Genomic DNA, 22499 nt, shown 5'->3' on the forward strand with positions numbered 1-22499 from the left:
ATGACGGTATGCGATCACACTACTCCCTTACCGTTTTAGAGAGAAAATTGTTAATGTGTTGATAGACGTTAACAATTTTCTGTTATGAAAGAGAATTTTAATAGAGTAAACGGTAGTTCTTAGCACTAAACGTACCGACATTTTATGTATACCTATTTCATTTGACCGCCCATGGTAGACTAGACATGGTATAATTTGCTTTCGGAAAATACACATTAAAAAAGTTGTAAATATTGAAAAATAGTTTGTATGTATATTTTAGGAAAAGTCAAAAAGATACATAATGATACAATAACGTTTTATGCGAGAAATTTTAAACGAAATTTTAAAAACGGTCATTTGACCGCGCATAGGTAGATTTAGTGTTAAATAAATTCTTATGTCTTTAGTTTATATTTATATATAGCTTCTAATTATATTTGGCTTGTAGTTTTTAATTTTTAAATTTTTACAGTTTTGTTTTCATAGTGTTAATTAGATTTGGTTTATAATTTTTCTGTTTTCTTAAATAAATTTAGTTTACATCTATTGTATTGTATCTCTTAATTAAATTTTTATGTACAGTTTTTGGCTTATCTTTAATTTGTATTGTGACATAGGGTTCTTTGATATCTATTACTTCTTAGGGTCCTTCATAAGGTTTATCTAATCTTTTCCTGTTGTGTTTCTTTAATAAAATTTTATATCGATTGGATTCGTGTACTCTTCTTCTGATAGTTGCGTTCTTGCTGCTTTTGCTTTTTCTAAAAATCTTTTAGCTTTTTCTAAAGAGTATTTTAATTTTGTTTTTAGCTCATTTATGTAGTTTTCTGGGTTGTATATAGCATTTGAATTTAATATTTTTTCGTTGTGCATGTACGGCAGTTTTCCATATATCAGGGGGGTTATTTTGTTTGTACGTGGGGGGTAGTGTTATATGCGAAAGTGTAGTATGCCGTCCATTTATCGCAATCATTGTTTGTTCTAAAGGCTAAAAAGTATTCGTTAAGAACTATGTGATTTCTTTCAACTGTACCTAAGGTTTCGTGGTGGTAGGGGGTTGAGAACTTTTGCTCGATATTTGGTAACAGAAAAATTTCTTTTATAAGTTCATTGTTGAACTTTGTTCCTCTCTCGGATTTTAATATTTTAAACTGGCCGTATTTAAGTATTACCTCTTCTGTTAAAATTTTGGCAATTGATATTGCGCTTTTTTCTACGATAGGATATGCGATTATATATTTTGTTAATTCGCATTGTATTGTTAATATCTATCGGAAATTATTGGAAGGTTTTCTTGGTCCTACTGTATCTATACTTAGTGTTTCAAAAGAGGTGGACGGTGTATCTGTTGTTGTGAGAGGTTCTTTTGTATGTTTGGTTTGTTTGCTTGTTTGGCAAATGTGGCGTTGTTTTATATAATTTTCTATCATCTGGCGCATATTGCGCCAGATGTATTTTTGGCTTCACTTTTGGAATGTTTTTCTTACTCTGAAATATCCTGAGTGTGGGCCAGTGTGGTGTTCTACTATTAATTTGCACTTTTCGTTACCATCAACTCATACTTCGTTTCCCCAACTCATAACTCCCCATCCGTTAACCCTGCTGCTCCCAGTACTGATGACATATGCTTGAAGGCAGTTCCTCCTAGAAAGGCCATATTTGTGTCAAGACTGGCACCAGATACATCTGTTGAAAACATAAGGGGTTATCTGGCTGCGAAAGCCCCTTCTGTCAATTTAAAGCGAGTTAGTATTTTCAAACTGGGTCCTTCTCAAGCTAGAGCTATCTCATCTTTTAAAATTCTAGTTCCGACCGAAAATATGGATTTGATTTTAAATAAAACTTTGTGGCCGGTTGGATCATTAATTAAGGAATTTATCCCTCGGGACCGACCCCGTAATGCGAATGCATTAGCTCTTTCCCCTTCAAAAAACTAAATACTTCTTCAGCCTCATTTTCTCTCATTTATCAAAATGTTAGGGGCCTAAACTCAAAAATTCGTTCTACCTTCCTAAATTCAGTGAGTACGGAGTTTTCCTGTCTGGTCTTCACTGAAACATGGCTGAAGCCAGTTCTACATTCGTCGGAACTTTTCCATAATTCGTTTCAAGTTTTCAGAAACGATCGTTTGTATCGCAATGGTGGTGGTGTTTTAATTGCTATTTCTACGGCACTCCCCACCTATTCGTTTGAATTTCCAACTACTCCCGATGTTGAATTTATCGCCATTCGAGTGAAATTTCCTAACAAACACTTATATGTGACCTGCTCCTATATTCCCCCAAATTCGGATATCTCTGTATATAAGAAACAGGCCGCCCTCATTTGTGAAGTGGCCAAGCAATCTAAATCTACCGATATAGTCCTTGCGTTGGGTGACTTCAACTTGCCTCAAGTCAATTGGTTTTACAGTGATAGTTCTGGCTGTTTGATTCCTTCCTCAACATCTGATAAAGCCGTTGTGTTCTTCAATGAATTATTTGATAATAATTTAGTTCAATACAATGGTACCCCTAATTGTAATGGGAGATTTCTTGATCTCCGCTTTGCAAATTTTCCTGAGGTTTGCGTTAATCGTTGTCTTCCGTTTAGTTTACCTGAGGATCCATATCATCCAGCATTGGGTGTTTCCTTTCATTACAAGTATGTTGGTTCGTTGAACCTCTATAACGTTCCAAACTCAAATTTTTCATATCGACGTTATGATTTCCATAAAATCAATGTTTCCATACTAAAATCTCATCTTTCTCATTTTGTGCTCGATTTCTCAGAGGGAAGCATTGGTAGCTTACTGTCGTCGTTCTACAATGTATTAAATCAAGCTATTTCTGCATCCGTTCCGATCAAGCAGTCCCGTCCTCGAAGTAAGGATCCCCCGTGGTTTAATAAGACAATTAAATACTACAAGAATAGGAAAAACAAGTTGTTCAAAAAATTTTCGAAAAGTGGTTCTTCTTTCGACCATTTCGCTTACTCTGTTGCAAGGCATAAATTTAATTCCCTCAACCGCCAATACTACTGCAGATACCTTCAGTTTGTTAAATCCTCCTTGTTTGCTAACCCTAAATACTTTTTTAAGTTCGTTAATTCCAAAAGAAAAATCTCCATAAACCCGTCGTTTGTGTCTTTTAATGGCTCCGAGTCCTCGGATGATTTTGAATCCTCAAATCTCTTTGCGGAATACTTCCGACAGAACTTTTCAACTGCCAATTTTGATTTATCGGAAAATTATCCATATTCGATTTCTAATTCGGTTTCAATTCCTAACTTTGTTATATCGGAAAATGACGTTTTTGAAGGATTGAACTCTCTGAAATATAATTGCTCGCCTGGACCCGATGGCATCCCCTCATGTGTACTTATATCTTGCGCTGGCGAGCTTTGTAATGTTATCTCAAAGATTTTTAATAAGTCTTTGAATTTAGGTGTTTTCCCTTTGTGTTGGAAGACTTCTTTCCTTATTCCTATTCACAAAAGTGGTAGTAGGCAACTTGTAGAGAACTACAGAGGCATCGCCAAGTTGAGTGTCTTACCTAAACTGTTCGAGCGAATTGTGGCTCAGCATATAGCCTTTTCCATGAAATTGTATATTTCTCCTTTCCAGCAAGGTTTTCGAAAGGGAAGATCTACGGTGACCAATCTGTTGGAGTTTACTTCTCATGCTTTCAAGGCTTTTTCTAGTGGTTCTCGCACTGATGTCATTTACACTGACTTTAGCAAGGCGTTTGATATGGTTAATCATAGACTTCTTAGATTTAAAATCCAGACCTCTGGCTTTCCTCTCTTCTTAGTTGAATGGTTAAGCTCTTATCTGTATGGTAGATCATTCAGGGTTTTGTTTAACCTCATTACCTCGGATGAATTTCCCGTGACGTCTGGCGTACCTCAAGGTAGCCACTTGGGACCTATTTTATTTAATCTTTACATCAATGATTTGCCCTCCGTAATTAAATTCAGTAAGATTTTAATGTATGCTGATGATGTGAAACTGTTTACTTCTTTTTCCGTAGAATCGCAATCACATCATCTTCAAAGTGATTTGAACAATTTGGTTGCATGGTGCTCCCTCAATCTTCTGAAGCTAAATCTAAATAAATGTAAGAAGCTTTCTTTCTTAAGAAGGAAGTCGTTTAGTACCCAATACTTCATTGATTCGCACAGGTTGGAAGACGTCGATTCGTTCATTGATTTAGGCGTTCTATTCGATTATAGGTTACGTTTCAATTTGCATATTGAGTCCTCTTTAAGCAAAGCTAGGTCCGCTCTTGGTTTTATAAAGAGGTGGTCCAAAGAGCTTGATGATCCTTATATTACTAAAAGGCTTTACGCATGTTTGGTTAGACCTATTCTTGAGTATGCCTCTGTTGTGTGGTCTCCTTCATATAGATGCTACGTTGGTTCAATTGAATCTATACAAAAGCAATTCTTGCTGTTTGCACTTAGGAATTTGGGTTGGGACCCGATTTCCCCTCTTCCACCCTATGAAAATAGGTTGCTTCTGTTATCCTTACCGTCACTCGAGAAACGTAGATTTGTTCTTGGGGTTTCCTTCCTAATCAAATTAATAAATGGTGCAATTGATTCGCCCGCATTACTTCGTGAGATTTGCTTTAATGTCCCTAACCGCTTCTCTAGGTACTTTATGTTGATAAAGCTTAGTCAATGCAAATATAACTTTGAACTGTTTAACCCGCTCAGAGTTGTTTGCAAGAACCTAAATGATGTCTATCATCTATTCTCATTAACGGACTCTTTAAAGTCCATTAAAGCAATATTGCTCAACAAGCGCGATTTACCTATGTCGTACTTAAACTGATTTAACCTTAGATTTTGTCATTATGAGTCGAAAATTAATTTGTTGTTAACAATTATCGGTTGCCAAGCTTATGCATGTTTGCGATGGCTTAGGGGTTCACTTGCAATTTGGTCCTGTATCGGTTGTGGGCGTGGCTCTATGCTAATTGTGTACATGCTTTTTTTTTTTTTTCTTTTTTTTTCCTCCTTATTTGTTTTATTGTACTTATACTAAATTTTATTATTAAATAATTTTAAGATTTACTTTAGAGTCAATTGAACTCGACTGCCATTTTGTTTTAGTTGAGTTTCTTGTATAAGTGGAATAAATAAATAAATAAATAAATAAATCATATACTCTTCCTCTTTCTTTGTATAATAGTATATTTATGCGTTCTCTTTTAATATTGTTGAATTTTTCTTTTAATATCTCTTTAGATATGTATTTAAATATATCATCATGTAGACTTAATGCATAATGTCCAAGAAATTTAACTTGTTTAGTTTTGATGTAAATGTTTCCAAGAGCGCATCGAAATGGTCTGGATATTCATTGCATCTCACACGTGTGCAGTTTAATTCTTTAATATTTTCAATTATCATACATTTTATACCGCTTTCGAATTTGAATTCTAATTTTCTTGTATTCTTAATGTCATTTATTGACGAGCATTCCCGCATATTTAGTTGTTCATTGAGTGTGTTTTCTTTTGCCGATTTGCTTCTGGTAATGACTACCGTCTTTTTTATCCGTTCTTGGATATTGGAATCATCTCTTTTAATATATCAGAATTTATATATATCCTCGATAAGGTGCCGGCGTTAGTGTTGCTTGAACCTTCTTTATAAATGATGTTGAAATCGTACTCCGATAATTCTATTCTTATTCTGGTTAATTTTGAGGTGGGGTTTTTGTGGGAGAATAGCGCTACCAATGGTCTGTGATCAGTTATCACTGTGAGTTTTTTGCCGAATAAGTAGGGTCTGAAATGTGCTATTTCAAAGTGAATTGCGAGTAGTTCTTTTTCTATGATTGGCTTGTTTCCTTCGTGTTTGTTTAGGGATTTGCTTGTGTATGCGATGGGTAAGTCTGGCCCTATTCCTCCCTGTAATAGTACTGCTCCTAAGGCGTAATTTGATGCATCAGTTGTTAAAATGAAGGGTTTATCGAAATTTGGATATTGTAATATGGGTGGGGACGTTAGTTTGTTTTTGAGTTCTAGGAATGCCTGATTACATTGGTTTGTCCAGTCGAAGTCTTTTCCTTTTTTGAGGAGATCGTTTAGTGGTTGTGCTATGTTAGCAAAGTCTTTTATGAATTTCCTGTAATAGTTACAAAATGCTACAAATCTTCTTACTTCGTCTGTATTTTTGGGTTGGGGATAACTTTTTATTGTTTCGTATTTAGCGGGATCTGGTTTTATGCCTTCGGGTGTTATTAGGTGTCCTAAATAGGTTACTTCTGGTTGTAGAAAGTTGCATTTGGATGGATTTAGTTTTAGGTTGTATTTGTCAAGTCGTTCTAGTACTTTTGTTAAATTTCTGTTGTGGTGTTCGAAACTACATCCGTGTATTATTATGTCGTCTACGTATAAAGATGCTTCGGTGTCTAGTCCTGATAAAGCTATAGTTAACATTCTTTGGAAACTGTTGGACGAAATTTTTGATCCAAATAAAAGTCTTGTGTATTGATAATGTCCGTTCGGTGTTGAAAAGGCGGTTAAAGGTCGCGAGTTTTTGTTAAGTTTTATTTGATGAAATGAGTTTGTCATGTCCAGAGTGGAGAAATATTTTGCTCGTCCTAGTCTATCTAAGATGTCTTCTAATCTTGTAAGGGGGAATTTGTCGTTTACTATTTTTTCGTTTAATTTTCTGTAGTCAACTGCTAGTCGCCATTTTTTTATGTCTGTCTGATTTTTTTTGGGTACCAGTAAGAGTGGTGAGTTGTAGGGGCTAATTGAGGGTTCTATAATGTTTTGTTGTAATAGTTCTTTTACCTGATTGTGTATGGTGTCTGTTTGTGTGTGGGGTAGTTTGTAGTTTTTTATGTATACTGGTGTGGTCGTTTGTTTCTATATTTTGTGTATAAAAATTGTTTGCTGTGAGTGGTTCATTTTCTAGGTGGAATACTGTTTGAAATTTTTTGAAAATTTTTATGAGCTCTTGTTTTTGAGAGTTGTTGACGGTGTCTAATTTTATGGATGTAATATTTTTTGGAATCGTTGTTCATCATATTGAGTGTGTATATTGGTGTTTTGTATAATTTGATAGGTACGGAGTGGTTCGGTGTTAATATGTAGGTGTTGTATTGTGATTTCTTTATCTAGTGTATTTAGTATTTTAATGTGTTTTTGTCCGTTTTTTGGTATTATTGAATTGGCTAAAAATATTCCTTTTTCTATTTCTCTATTTAATACTAAAGCGTCGCTGTCTATTTTGATATCTATGGGGACTATAATTTCGCATCTTGAGGGAAGGAATATGTTGTTTTTATTAAGTATTTCATTGTATATGGGGAGTTGAATTTAGTCGTCGTGTGTATTAACTGTAAGAGAGAAATTTTCATAATTTATATTGCAGGCATACTTGTGTAGGAAATCTCTTTCTATGATTCCAGCGGTTTTTATAGGGAAGTTCTGGTGTACTGGATGTATTTTATGTTGAGTGATTCCGTTTCCTAGATTTATATTCAAGTGTGTAGTTCCCAATCCTTTTCCATGGTCTTCTATTGCGTGTACGCGGTTGTTTTGGTTGTTTCTTTGATTTCTGTTATTATTTTGATTTCGGTAGTTCAAACTCCTGTTATTGTTATTGTTTCTATTAAAATTGTTGTTATTGTTATTGAAATTATTATTATTATTTCTATTAAAATTTTTGTTATTGTTATAATTCCTGTTTTGATTATTATATCCTTGATTGTTTCTATTGGGATTATTATTATTGTTGTGATATTGGTTTCTGTTGTTGTTGTTAGTATAGGAGTTTTTGTTGTTGTTATGACGATTGTGTGAATTTTTCTTTTGGTAATTTATTCTCATTGCCTGTAAATTTTTTTGGGTCTCATTTTATAGCGCAATATTAATTGCTTCCGAAAAGGTATTTGATTGGGCCGCAAAGATAGTGGGTTTAATGTAGTCATCGAGATCGTTTTTGAATATGATTAACGCGTACGTATCGTTGATACTAGTAATGACGGATTTTTATTCGTTAGTGGGGTTGGGGCCTAGTTCTTTAATTTGGAGATTATTTAGGTTTTCCATTATGTTTAAAATTTTGTCTTTGGAACCTGTGATAGTGCCTTTCTGTGTTGTTTGGTTTAACAGTGAGTGTAGTTGTGGTATTGTTTGATTTGATTTAAATTTATTTTCAAGTGTAGTTTTTAATTGTTGTAGTGTTGTTGGGATATTATTTGCAAGGGCGGTTTCGACGTTTGAGAGGGCTTATTTGCTGGGGCTTATTTCTTCAAGCCATTCTTTGGTAGCTTCGTTTTCTAATAGTTCTTTTGCTGTTTTATATTTTTTCTTAAACGTTTCTATTTTATTTAATAGGTTTGGTTGTTCTGGTTTTGTATTAGTTTCTCTCTAGTTCTATAGTTTTCTAACTCTTCTAGTTTGCTTTCGATAGTTTCCTTCTTATACGTTTTACTTCCTAGCTTTTTAAGGTTGGAAATTATCCTATCTATAGAGATGTTGATCTCATCTATTCTTTCCATTAAAGGAGTGAAAAATATATATATTTATTTTTTTAATTTACGTATGTGTTTGTATTTTAATATATTTTTGATATTCCTTCAGTACATTCTTTTTTCTTAATTTCTTATATTTTAATATATTCTTTCTATTTATTTAATTCTAACATTTCTTTCAATTTTTTGGCTGGTTTGAAATTTTCTTTTGTGTATGTAGTTGTGTGTTTATATTTTTTTTTTAATCTGTATAAAATTTTTTTTTTTTGTATCAGACGTTCAGTGTCTCGCTGGACTGCTTTGTGTATTTCTTTTTTAACTGTTTTTTGTGTAACAGGGTCATTAAAAAGTGAGTTGCGCTGAAGATTATTGAGATCGTCACTAAATATATGATAAGTTCTAGTTGAGACGCGTGGTCATTTACTTCTACGTTGTTAATGACGTCACCGTTGGGATTGTCGAATTTTGCTTGCTTAGCTCCCATAGTAATTGAAAACTTATTGTGAGTTGCAGGACCGATTGCGTTGGGCGGGATCGATCGCAGGATCAAAAGTATGGCTTTAACGTAGTCTGCGTTTGCCAGGATTAGTGTTAAAAAAGAAGAAATCGGGAGGCAGGTTACTGCTGGATCGATTCTAGGATCGTGTAGGGCAGGATCGTGTTGGAAAAGAATTTTTGCTGGCTCAAAAAATAAAGGCAGGTTACTGCGTGGTTTGCAGAATTGCCATGTAAAGATAATTAGTGTTGGCTTTTAGTTGGGTGGGATCACTATTAGGTGGTATTTTGGGTGAGAGAATAAATAAATAAATAAATAAATAATCTTGGTAATACTGGGTTACCAAATTGACTTTTATACGCTGATTAGGTTGATTGTTTTAATCAACTTACTGCAATTTCTTCCTCTTTGTTACTCCCTAATATGCCTTTGCGGCGCATTAAAAGTTTATTATGCAAATCCATGAAACTATCACTTGCATGCGGATTTGAGCCTTGTTTGGCTTCATTGCTTTTCATGTTTAAAGGAGTGGCCTTAGTTGGACTGGTTGGTAGATCTTCGTTGGGTTTTACCTAATTGAATTCATTAAAAACAAGAATAATAACAGAAAAAATTAAAAAATGTCCAAGTAAAATAAATAAATAAATAAATTGATATTTGTTAAATTTTCAAGTTTTCGTTTTATTTGCTTTTTGTATAAGGTAAGAAAAATTTATTTAAACAGGAATTATGCTACAGGTGTTTTTAGTAAAAACAAAATAAAAATTTTTGAGGGAGAATTTTTCTGAGTTTTTTTTTTTACTTTTATTAAAAAATATATGCATTTTGCTCTTTTTCAGACTTGTGCGGATTTATTTTGGTTACTTTGAAAATGGTGTGGATTAATTTTAATCCTTTTGGGCTAACCGTGTATTGATTTTTGGTAATTTGGAGATATCGTTGACCTTTATGTTTTGCCATCCCAGTATTAACATCATTTTAAAAACAACTTTGCGATCAACATAAGGTGGCTGGAAAAATAAGATAATTTGAATTCATTAAAAACAAGTAATAATAGAAGAAATTTATGATGAGAAGGAGAGCGGTTTACCGTTTTAAGGTCGTCAATGGGCCAAACGGTCAAACTGGTCGTAAACATTGAAAAATGTCCAAGTAAAATATATATAAATAATTTGATATTTGTTAAATTTCTTGCATTCTTCTTTCTTGTGTTTTGCTTTACATATTTGAAAGTTGGGACATTTTTATTATTCATGTATGAAATGTTTGCCGTCGGGGATATTTTTCATAGTAGAGGGTTTGCATTTATTGAAAACAACTCTACGATTTCTGTGCTCATAAGTACGTATAAGTATGTATTGTGAGGGCCCAAAGTCGTACCTCGTTTTGGCCTCACGGGTTCTCCTCTGGCTGGGGAGCGGGGGAGTGCTAGAGAGTAAGATAGAATAAGAATAGGATAGGCCTAGCATAAGCGTAGGATAAACATAGGATAAGAATAGATTAAGGTAGAATAGGAATAGAATAGGCCAGATTAAGCGCAGGCTAAGGATAGGTTAAGAGTAGGATATAAAAAATAGGTTAACTTAGTTAAGTTAGTCGAGCTGGAGTCTCCGACTAGGTTAGTTGGAATTTAGTCTCCGACTAAGAGAGTTGAGTTTTAGTCTCCGACTAAGTAAGTCGCGGTGTAGTCATAGGTGTAGGAAGTCGATTTTAACAAAGTAAAGTAAAGTGTAAGAGCAAAAGCGACAAAAATAAAGTTCCCTGCAACCAATAAATTTCTTGTGTGTTTCTATTTCCCTGGGCCGCTGAGCTGCCCCAGTCATTAGGAAAGGGACGGAAACGTCCTCACAGTATATATATATGCAGTCGTGTACCATGTGATATGATTTCAAACAATGAAATTATATACAAATATAATGTTATTAAACGTCGTTGGCACACGCTGGTTAGTTTAATTGACAATTCAACTCGGCCACTCAATTGCCCATGTTGATTAGGGTACGGTCGAGTTGCTTTATCAGCAATTGCTTTGAAATAATTTCCCCTTACTGCGCTGCTGCTTCGGATGTATATAAATATATATGCAATATATTTCCTTGAATTAGTGGGCATCCAAGTTTCCATATAAGATTCAAATGAAAGTTTCTTTCTTGCTTGCTACTCTTTAAATATAATAAAGTGTAATATGAATGAATTGAAAAATGTCTGTTTATCAGCACTCTATTTGTCTCATTTTATTGAAGTAAAAAGTAATAACATGAAAATTACTTAAATAATGCTCACAATTATATTGCAATTATTCTATAAGAAAACAGCTTTGATATTGTAACGGTGTGTAAGCCGGACAGTGTGAGTGAATAAGTGAATTTTTGAGTTGCAAATATAAGACAAGAGAACGGGGCAGACATTAAGAAATAATAAAAAAAAAAGGGGAAAAATTTATAGATACCAAAACAAAGTATATATAAAATAGAGAAAACTCGGGTTTTTAAGAAACAATTACGAAATATATGTAATAAAAGCCAATTACATTTAAAATATATGAAATAAAAGTAAACAACAAATTGTGAGAAAAAAGAAGCTGTGTCCTCATACTACAATATATATCGTTAGTTTAGTAGAAAACTTATTTCTCTTCCGTGTTTTAAGCAACAGAAAGCGTAGCCGCACTGAGCTAGTTACCACAACTTTTGTAGCCTCTGAGGAGGATCACAGTGAGGACCGTGATTCCGAAGAGGATTGGCGTCCTTCTGCTTCGAATAAAAACGGTAAAAAAAAAACAGCAACGAGGAACAAAACTTACGGTTAGCAAAAGAGGACGCAAACGTAAGGCAAGTTTAAATACTGTTACCGCAAATAAAGAAGAACCAATTATTGTTCACAGCTATAAATTTATACCCAAAATAATTAAATAATATCTCTGATGATGAGATACGGTTATCGTTCTAAATCAAAACATACAACTTGTGTGTATTTTCTTTTCTCAACGACATTGTTCTTACAGGTGCTAAAGCCGATGGGAAACCTTCATCTAAATCGAATGTATCTTTCCAAAACCATTCGGTGAAGTCATTAAATGTTGAAAGCGTACGTGTTGCCGACGTCATAAAACGTAAAGAACATTTAACAGAGATGCGCACGGCTGCTTCAGATGGGAGAGATTTTTTATTCACAATTTTCCTTACTTATTAAAAGCAACAATGTGCTCTCTGTATTCACCGCACATAATACTTTTCTTATAAATGGTATAAAGGAAAAACCCGTTAACGGCTTTTAGCGAGAAATCAAAACCATTTCACAAGTGCTTCATGGAAGATTGAAATCGAGCGAAGAATTGCCAAAAAATAAAAACATATTATTAATAAAAAAAGGAAATATCAAATAAAATTGTGTATTGCATGAAAAATTTCTTTTGTTTGAACAAATTTAAGCTATATAAAGAATAAAGTTAAAATATATAAAGAAAGTGTAGGAAAGTGTGCAAAAGAGTAAAATTTCGAATTGTATTAAAAATTATTATTGTGCTAAATAAATTTAACATTTATAAATTAGGCGTATAAAAGACGAACTGAAAGGAATGTAAAGAAATTGTAAGAAATTAACAGCAAGTACATTTTATTCATGCATATATTTTTATGTATTGACAAGGACACTTATTTGAGGTGGACATAGTTTCCTGGGAATCTCATTGGTGTCTCCGTATTTGCTAGTAATAGTAATAATAGAATTAGAATGTCTACAATAAAAAAAGCAGTTGACAACTTATGGTGACAATTCATATTGGCGCCATTATAACAATAAGATGGAAATTGGACCGTGATTTATGTAGCGAGGTGTTGAGATCGATTGAACGGAACCTCCTCGGGAATGCAGAACTAGAAGCGGTTAATTTCGAGAGTTTCGTTATTATTGAGTGGTTGTATCGTTTGCTACCTTCAATTTTTCCTCCATATGCACTTAATAGATGTAAGCGGTCGTATATTAACAATATTAGCAATATGCGACTACCGCTGTCGTCTGCCACTCACGCCTAACCAATCTCTTTCGCCAGTTTAAGACACGCATCAAATTGAGCACGTATAAAGAAACGCACGTGTTATGTAATCAAAACGCATCATAAGAAAAAAAATGCTTGCCTTTTTCAATGTTATCCTGAGACTGCTTAAAATTAGGGCGAATTGTGTTTAATTACTAGCATTGTTACTTACTTTGAAAACAGGTTTTCCAAAATATTTTGAACAAGCACGAAAGAAAGTTTCTTAAGTATTATTAGAAAAATTCATGAAGTGCACAAAGGAATAATAAATAAATCTATTAAATCCTCGAATGTTATTTGTCTGTTAATCGTTTAATCACATATTTCGTTTACCTTATTATATTACTCATTCAACCTATGTGAATAGAATCAGTTTTTTGTTCGCGTTGGAAGCAAACTTAAATCCTGCTTAAGTGTTTACAAAACATAAACCCATATCTATAACTACACTCATGCTTCATATGTAAGAAAGAGCCACGTAAGGAAAGCTGGAATCATTTAAATTGCAATGGTAAGTAAAAATGTATGTCTATGGATATTGTAAATACATAAATAAATGAAATGTAAATATAAGTAAAATAAAATGTATGTTTGTGTTTAAAATAAAAATTGCATGTGGTAAAAAAATAATCTCATTTAAGATAGGTGATCTAATTTATTCACACTATTACGAAGACTAAAATTATTGGATTCTCAAAGATGAAATTTGTAAATAGGTAGACGGGTGTTTGATGAGTATACGAGGCACATTTAACTGGCTAAATGTATTTAACGAACAAACCTCTTATGCTATCGACTGCCTTTCTTAAAGTCTATATCTGAACGCTAAAAAAAAATACAAAAATGGATTTTTTATATTATAATTCTTACATACACACATAGTCTTTTCATTGCATAGATATTAAATATTAATAAGAAACACAAATTCACAATTTTTTATAATTCATTGTATTTTGTATTATTGATGCATCGTAATAAACGTATATAATTTTTTTTATTAACTATTTTATATTATTTTTAGTGTATAATAAAAGAAAATATTTGCTTGTAAAAAAAATGTTTAAAAGATTTAATGCATATATTTTTACTTATATAAGTATATAACTGTATAAAGTGGCAAAAATTAAAGAATGAAATATATTTGAACTAAATAATACGAAAAAAGAAATATAAAATTCGCGAAGCGTGAAAGAAAAAAAAATTTGCGATAACCTAACCGTTGAGTAACCTATTGGAAAAAGACGCAATTATTTTATTATTCTAATTCGTAAATTCTAAAACAAATGTTTATCTTTTCCAAACGCGGTGATTAATAATGCTATAAAACAAAAAACGTTTAAAGCAACCGAAAGCAACGTTTTGTGAAAACCTTTTCACTTAAAAGTCTTTTGAAACTCGGTTCGATCTAGGATGATTAACTGCAAGGAAAAAGGTTTCGAAACAGTTTTAAGCTCAAAAAATTATAACTTAAATCAAGTTAGCAGTCGAATTAGGCTACAAGGCTAGATCATTATAAAACACTCCATCTTTGGCGATAAAAGGATTTTAATAACAGAAAAGTTCTCTCGTTAAGCAGTCATAACATCACTTCACTTCAACTCGAAAGCTTCTCCCTGTAAAGGACATATGAATGCCTTACTTGCCAAATCGATGAAACCCATAAAACCGAAAGTAGATATAGTTTATATTTTCTTTTTTTACATATGCCTTAGTAACGATAAATAATGTTTTTCATATGCGTTTCATTGCTTTTTTAAAGTGTTTTAATAGAATATTTATTACTATTTACATTTCGAGTAAGAATTGGCTTGTGCAATGAATTATTAGTCGTTCACAATTGTTAATGCAATTAGGATCTAATCAAGCCCTTTGCCATTCAAATTTATAAAAATTTAGGAAGTGGACATAGTTGGTTTGGCAAGTGAAGTATTCATATACGATAATATACAGGACATGGGATTACGAAATAAAATAAAGAAAACAAAAGTCCAGAAATGAAAGTAAAAACATTACAGTCGGACACCTCTTCTCCTAAAACAGTTATTTACTCGTTTTCGTAATAACAATGAATATTACACATTATTTTTATGCAATGGCATACTTTTCATGAAATCCCGCATATTTGAGGACGCCAAAAACACCGCATGTCGTCATTCAAATTGAGCAAAAATTTTATTTTTCAAATTCCGCCATAAAAAACTAGAAATTAAACTTTCTCTCCATATAACGCCTTACATTTAACGATAATTGCTGTATACATTGGGGGTTGATTCCTTCGTCAAATTACTATTCTGAGCCAATTTTCACCATAAGATGTTGAAAATTATACCTTTTTATCATATAAAGATTCAGTATACATAGGAAAAGCTTTATGAGAGAGGGTTCAAAAAATATTGCCAATCGAAGCAAATTTTTCACGACAATTTAGAATGTCGAAGTACTATAATACTACTAATCAGCGAGTTTTGTCAAAATATTTTGAAAATTAGTTTTTCGCCTTTTATAAAGGATTTTTCAAAGCAAGGCATTATATGGAGTTGAGAATGGTCGAAAAAGATAATCGATCCAAATCATTTTTAGTCATTGGGACAAAGCACGTCAGTGTACGAAATTTTATCAAAATATCTCAAATATTACGACCTGTAGATTAAACACAATTATAGATAGTCAGACATTAGATGGGCGGATGGACAGACGGGCTAAAAAGATAGGTGCATCTTAAGCTCTTCTGGCTGCTACGTACCTCTTCTTGATATACCCTATACCACGAGTAGTTAAAAGGATTGAAAAACACCTAAGAATCGACCCCTGTTGAGGGAACTTTTTCAAGGAATGAGTTGAAACCTTTTTCTGCAATGGAATGGGAGAAATGTTCAGCTGAGAACGAATATGATTTTATTTTCTTTTTAAAATTAATCTGTTTACTCTCTTCAAAGGAAAACATTAACCGTAACGCTGTCAAGGTATTCCCCGGAAAGGTGCACCTTTCTTTTTTTTAAAGTCCAATCATCCCTGCGGTATCCCCTATACGTGTAACATGGTGATAGTTTTTCATTTTTTTTGTTAAGAAACATATTGCTAATAAAAACAGTTGGAACTAAGCGTGGCTCAAGACCCACGGCAATAATATTATTATAAAGATAGTGAATTTAGGCAAAGATTTTGTGAGGAATTAGAGGTAAGAAATTGCCTTTTCATTTACTTGAAGATAACGTAAGCTCTCTTTCACGAGAGCTTCTAAAATATTAATAAAAATTCATCCTCTCTTTTTTTCTCCAAATCAGCAAGCCTACCCAACGAACACTACGTTTAACAAAATTTTTAAATGAACTAAATAAGCTTTTTAAAATTATTCAATTGAGCAAAATTATTTTAACTTTTATAAACTATAATAAAAATTTGTATTTTATTTGTATTATGTCATTATCGGATACTCACACTTTCAATTCATGATTCATGTTATTATGTATTTCATTTAATGATTTCATTAGCTATGGGAATTCATTAGTAAGGAAGTTAATGGTATATAGGACTTTTCAGATGTTATTAGTGTATTTTCATTGTCGTAGCTAGTCGTTTTGTTTTTTTGTCTTAGATATATATGTGGCCGTAGAAAAGTTCTTATAAAAAAATTGTTTTTTTTGCATATTTTTCTAATAATTATTTTAAAAGAAAAAAAAAACAACATGTAAGCATTTCATATACAATCTGATCAAATATTTTTATAGTTTATAATAATTACTTATTGTTTGCATTATGAATGTTTGTTTTATTACTATTATATTTTTCGTGTCAAATCTTTGCATAAAACTTTCAATTTCCTTTTTTCATTTTGTCTTTTTAATTAAATTTATTGTATTGTAAAAGAAAGGCGCATATTTCTGTTGTTTTCGCTAGTAAATATTATACAACATTACCAGTCCTTTTAATTGGAAACGCAGGGTTCCACATAATTTCCAGGAAATAAACCGGTAACGCCATCCATAACACCCTCCCACCAACCGTCATCGTTCTTCTTTAGCACATATAATACTGAGCTTTCCTGAAAACTGAGCTCATCATCTTTATCAGCATAATAATCATAAATAGCCACAACTAAGACAGCGAGAGAACAATAAAAAAAAACCATTCAATTTAGACATATACACCGCACAACGAATTTTGTAGATAAAGTATTCTTTGCATGCAAGCCCAAAAAATTGATTCGCAGTTTATTAATGTTTTCGAAAATAAAAAAATAAAAACAGACGTGAGACAATCTCTCTAATTTATTTGTAAAAATCATTAAATAATTTCCTAACTAACTTTCAAGAACTCACAACCTGCCTCCTTTTTCATTCTAGAGTTTACCAAATTCAAGTACGCTTGTAGTTAACAAAAAGCCATGCAAGTTTTATATACAGCCAAGCCGGCCTTCGTAAAGAAATTTATTATATACTAAATTAAATTTCCCTTTTCAGACCCTGCAAGGAATATCTCATCAACAATAGATTCCTATTTGTTTTAGTCACGACCGCTACTTCGTTTTTCTTTTATAGTTGTTTCAAAAATTAATGCCCTCACAAAATTTCAAATAGAAATTTGATATCTTGAGACGTAGAGGCGCAGTGTTGCACAAAAGAACACAATTGAAATTGCTCCGAAATTCATTTCAAATATTTAACAACACCATCTAAGGCTTTAGAGCGAAAATTTTAATTTGTCATGATTGAATTTCCTTGTCCAACGATCTCATTGAATTTCGTTTCCAATATTGTTGGAAATTATTTAAGAGATATTCACTATATCGTTACCATCTCCGATCTTTTGAAAATAGCTGCAGAACACAATACTAATCAAGTTTAAAACTTTACTAAAACGACTAGAGCAACCAATTTTTTGTGTTCTTGCATCAAAAATATATGTTAGGGCTCAAAATTATTTTCTTTAGTTCAAGAATTTATTTGCTTGGCGTAAATAAATCACAATATTGATAGTAAACATAAGCCAGCATAATTGAAAATGCTGTTTCACCGGCAAACAACGTCGAGAAGATTTTTATAGAATTATTTTAACAGATTTTTCTCATGGTTCCCACTTGTTTTTTTAAGAACGTAACAATGTAAAAACGGAATTAGGTTTAATTGTGGTACGAGTTAGATGGTCTTATTTGTTTAGAAAATTGATTTCTGGCTTACCTTTTTCGATATAATTTTTAGGTACCCAACCGGGTAAATTTTGATCATCTGGCACAATAGGAGCTAATTGACCCTGGCCAGTTGAAGTACGTGGTCGGCCAAAATCTTGGTGTTCTTCCTCTGGTGGTGGCGGTGGTGGCAAGGGTGGTGATTGTGATCCAGGTCTGGCAAAATTCAAGCTGAAGTGATTCCTATAAAAAATTGAAAAAATCGAAAATTTATTACAAAGAATTATTTATTTAAACTGTATTTTATATTAAAATATAAAAAATTAACTAAATTTTCTATTCAACTAACATATTTACCTGTTACCATTTCTTCTTAAGAGGAAGACATAAAATACATATGAAGATTATTTAAAATAATACATTGTTTAATAGAAAACGTTCAATTAATTTTACCTATTAATGTTGCGCCCCAATGTATGCATTCCAATGTGGCTCTGCTCAGTAAGTTCATGCTGTGAAACCGTCAAAGGAGATGGTGGTGCTGCAATTTCGTATGTGAAATATACCGACCTCGATTAAATGAAAACAGTTTTCAATTTAAAAATGTTGTACTAACGTGGCATGCTATTGCGATCATCATAAGTGGTTGGTGGCGGTGGTGGCAACGATTGCATCATTCCGGCTGAGGGCAAATTAACATGGGTAGCAATTTGCTGGCTGGGTGGCATAGGCAATGCACTATACCCAGCGGCTCTTTCATTATTATTACTTAAGCTGCTAGTGGCAGCAGACATTATACCAGTGCTGCTAACACCAGTTGCTGTAGTACTGGAAGATGCTGAAGACATACGCTTTGGATGTCCGATAGGATAATTGGGCGCATAGTGAGACGGTACCTGCGGTGGATTGACAACTGGGGGTGTACGATATTCCCGTGAACTTTTACCCAACGTGCCAGTATTGCTGACCGATTTGCCTAAAGTGCCTGTATTACCACGCGACATCTGTGGTGGTGTAGGTGGCTTTGTAGTGGGCGGGGGACCCACTACAGATGATTGAGCCAATGACTGCACTGAACCGTGACTCGAGCCGCGATGTTTTTGACGACCACTCTGCACTGTTGAATTTACCCCATGGCCAATATCATCCAATATAGAATAATCAATAGGCTTACGCACGTATTTAATTGGCTTTTCAGGATTAATTGGAGCCACTATTTTGAATTGTCGTGTGCTTACTTTATTAGCTGTGAGCACACCAATTTCCCTGAAATCAAAGTAGCACTAACGATATATTTTAAGCAACATTATAATAGAAAACTCCTTACCGGCGGGCAACTTTTTCTTTGTGTATTTGTACAGTCTGAGCTATGTGATTCATCTGCGATTCCATTTCACTTAGTTGTTGTGCCTGAAGTTCTAACAATTGCATATAGCTATAAGCCAGTGTGTTGATTTGATAAGCTACACTGGCTAGCGATTGTGTCGTGTAATTCTTTGTAGCTTCCAGGGCAGCCTTCTTTTTCTCCTTGTCAGTGCGATAATACGTATCCTCACAATAATCCGCAACCCTTTCCAGATTCGTATAGCTATCACGCAGACTTTGACGTCCATCGGGTATTTCGGTGCGTATCAATGTTGCTAATTCGTCCATTATGTTCTCACCCATGACCATGTGTCTAGATGGTTTTTGGAAATTACAAGGCTGGCCTAAAAACATACAAAATATTTCAAATTAAGCGAAATAAACAGAAATAAAGAATTTCCTTAAAACCGTAACACGGCAGATCATCGCTGGCTTGTACGTTCTCTGTGGCGGTGACTAATATCAGAGCAGCAACTGTTTAAGCAGTGCTTCATTAAATGATATAAAGATATATAGAACAACAACAAATGTAGGCTAAGTGTGCAGCTAGCAGCTGCTCTTCTGCTGCTGGCGTAGGGCAGCTCCCTTTTATGGTATGACGAAAATATATAATTTTTTTCGATTTTAAGTTTTACAGTATTTTTCAAAAAAATTTTACGTCACTTTTTAAGCACTTCAACTTGCCTTAACAATATTATACACTTTTTTATAAGATTTATCCGATATTTATTGAAATTTGTGCAAAAACGTCAGGAATTTTAATTTTTCACATTTTCAACGTAGCTTCACAGATGACATTTACATTTTAAGAGCAGAACTAGAGTTGCCAAAGCTCATTAACTTTTTAGTTATTTAATTTAGTAAGTTGCGGGAATTAATCAATATAAGATACATTTGGAAAATTATTCGGAGTCCATAAGAAGATAAACGCATTGCCGATTTGAATTAACGATTTTTATTATAAAACCAATTACAATCAGGAAAAAAATTTATGATGAAACATATTTAATTTTACATTTTACATATAACTACTACATCTAAAAAGCTGTTTTCTCTGTCACAAGTTATTCCATAAAAAACGACACCGTTTCCACAAGGCTTTCAACAGTTTTAACAAGTTATGCACAATTTCTACGAATTCTTTTTATTGAGTTCGAATTCTTATGAATTGCCAAAAACCCACAATCTCTTTTAAAGGAAAAAGAAGAAGAAAATTAAGGAAGTAAAAAAGCCAGTGTCAAACGCTATTCAAAAATGCATTTGATAAGTAGCTGTAGGCACCGCTGCGTAAAGAAAGAAAATACATGTTATTTAAAATCACATTGACTTAAGTTTATTTAGAGTTAAAGCTTAGCTAATAATTTAAGATTTTCTTCCATTATTTGAATTTAAAGCTCAGTATGCTTGAAAATTGATTTCTCAATTGATTCTTGTATCTTTTCCACTTTACGTGTCTGTTTCTTAATATTATCTTCCATATCCTCAAACCGCTGGCTTTTATCTTGATGTTTTTCATTCTAAAAGGAAAATTTTTCAAATATTTTAATCAGCAAGAGAATATAATTTTGTCTTTATACCATACCTTATATCTTTCCTTTTGTAGAGCATGCTCTGCATGTAAATGACGCAATTTCAATAATCTAGCTTCGAAATGGTGCAATTCAATTTTAATTGACGACAATTCATTGTCAGTGAAATTATTTGCTTGTGCAATCCTCCAAAGGCCTTGTACTTTCGGTTCAATAAAATCTTGACTATGGGGACCTGTGGATATCAAGCGTTCTAGACGATCGTAATGATCCGCGATACCGCGATGCTGATCACGAACTTGGTTAATTTGGTTTTCATATTTTTTTAGGCTCATCTGGGGGGTTTCAATTTCGTTTTCGCCATTGGGATCGTTCGAAATCATATTAAAAGCGTCAAATTCATCTTCATTTATAGCATCTACGAAGGGAAAACGTTAATAAAATCAGTAAAATACAAAGCGTGCACTTCGGGTGAAATCCAAATGAGTATTTTCTTCGGCCACTAGGCGCACATTAAACTTACTTTCATGTTTGTTATCGACCTTCGATCCTAAACTTTCTAAAAGGCTATAAAAGATGTTTATTTTATCTTGATGGTGTTGAAATTCTTGTTTCAATGATTCTAATTCTTCCGGAGTAAACCCAGATATTTCAGCTTTTTCCCACAAAGTGTTCAGTTTTTTGTCTTTGAATAAACTTTTATTCAAATGACGCTCTTCTGGATCATGAAATTTCTGAAATTTGCGGGTATTGCAGTTATTTAAAGCATAGGGAGCAATTTTCGTAACAGACCCGATATGGTTTAAGCTTTTCTTTATCCTCAGTTTCCTCAAAATGCTCTAATAAATCATAAGTGCTCATAATCCCAATCAATTTACGCCTCAATTCATTTTCTTTGATGCCGTCTTTATCCCTATGCTGGGATGCTAGTTGTTTCCACGCAATCTCTTCTTTGTCATGAATTTTTAATTCCATATATAAAGATTTTAATTTAGGTTCGGTTAACCGCTGGAAACGAAAATATTCGACTTTGTTATCGTTGTTATAATAAAGCTCATAATATGAAGAAAATCTTACATTTTGCGCTTTCGTCCATACTAAATTTAATTTGGCCATGCGAAAAGGCCTCTGTAAAGCCCTGAAATCTGCATCGTAAGATTCCGCGATGACTTTAGCAAACTGTGGATCGTTGACTTCGCGTGAATATTTCTTACTTTTCTTATCACTATCAGCATAATGAAGGAAGACCAATGCACCCAGCAAGATCACAAACATATTTAGGTTAAGCATCATTGCCCGTACGAAACGCAAAACGAATAAAATTACGCGATCAGTTAAATGTTTTGCTAAATTTTTTAAGCAAGAAAAACTAGAAAGTGTATCGATGCAGTATTGCCAGAAAGAAATGTTTGCTTTAAACAAAACAACAAAAGGCAAAAGCTTACAAACTTGTGGGAATGGATTTGAATTTCTCTTTTTTTTACTAC

The 22499-nt window shown here is 33.2% G+C and overlaps 2 protein-coding genes across 6 annotated transcripts; both read right to left on the reverse strand.

The window, feature by feature from the left end:
• Positions 1-16625: 16625 nt before the first annotated feature.
• On the reverse strand, positions 16626-20285 carry LOC119642555 (abl interactor 2). Of its 5 annotated transcripts, none has more exons than XM_038041724.1 (7): positions 20168-20285; positions 19446-19827; positions 18735-19384; positions 18572-18659; positions 18476-18487; positions 18171-18361; positions 16626-17088 (listed from the first exon to the last, which is right to left on the reverse strand). In XM_038041724.1, exons 2-7 carry the CDS (start codon positions 19790-19792, stop codon positions 16919-16921), a joined length of 1458 nt encoding a protein of 485 aa, XP_037897652.1. In that variant the 5' UTR covers positions 19793-19827; positions 20168-20285; the 3' UTR covers positions 16626-16918. The 5 variants fall into 5 exon arrangements, with proteins under 5 accessions (XP_037897652.1, XP_037897649.1, XP_037897650.1 ...); XM_038041721.1 differs by having other exon boundaries at positions 18476-18490; XM_038041722.1 differs by lacking the exon at positions 20168-20285 and adding an exon at positions 19892-20158 and having other exon boundaries at positions 18476-18490.
• A 563-nt stretch (positions 20286-20848) lies between these two features.
• On the reverse strand, positions 20849-22399 carry LOC119642549 (alpha-2-macroglobulin receptor-associated protein). Its single transcript, XM_038041708.1, has 5 exons — positions 22090-22399; positions 21805-22020; positions 21536-21746; positions 21066-21430; positions 20849-21000 (listed from the first exon to the last, which is right to left on the reverse strand). The coding sequence occupies exons 1-5, from the start codon at positions 22303-22305 to the stop codon at positions 20872-20874; spliced, it is 1137 nt and encodes a 378-aa protein (XP_037897636.1). The 5' UTR covers positions 22306-22399; the 3' UTR covers positions 20849-20871.
• Positions 22400-22499: the final 100 nt, after the last annotated feature.

The sequence above is a fragment of the Glossina fuscipes genome, unplaced genomic scaffold (genome assembly GCF_014805625.2).
Source record: "Glossina fuscipes isolate IAEA_lab_2018 unplaced genomic scaffold, Yale_Gfus_2 226, whole genome shotgun sequence".
Lineage (NCBI taxonomy): Eukaryota > Metazoa > Arthropoda > Insecta > Diptera > Glossinidae > Glossina > Glossina fuscipes.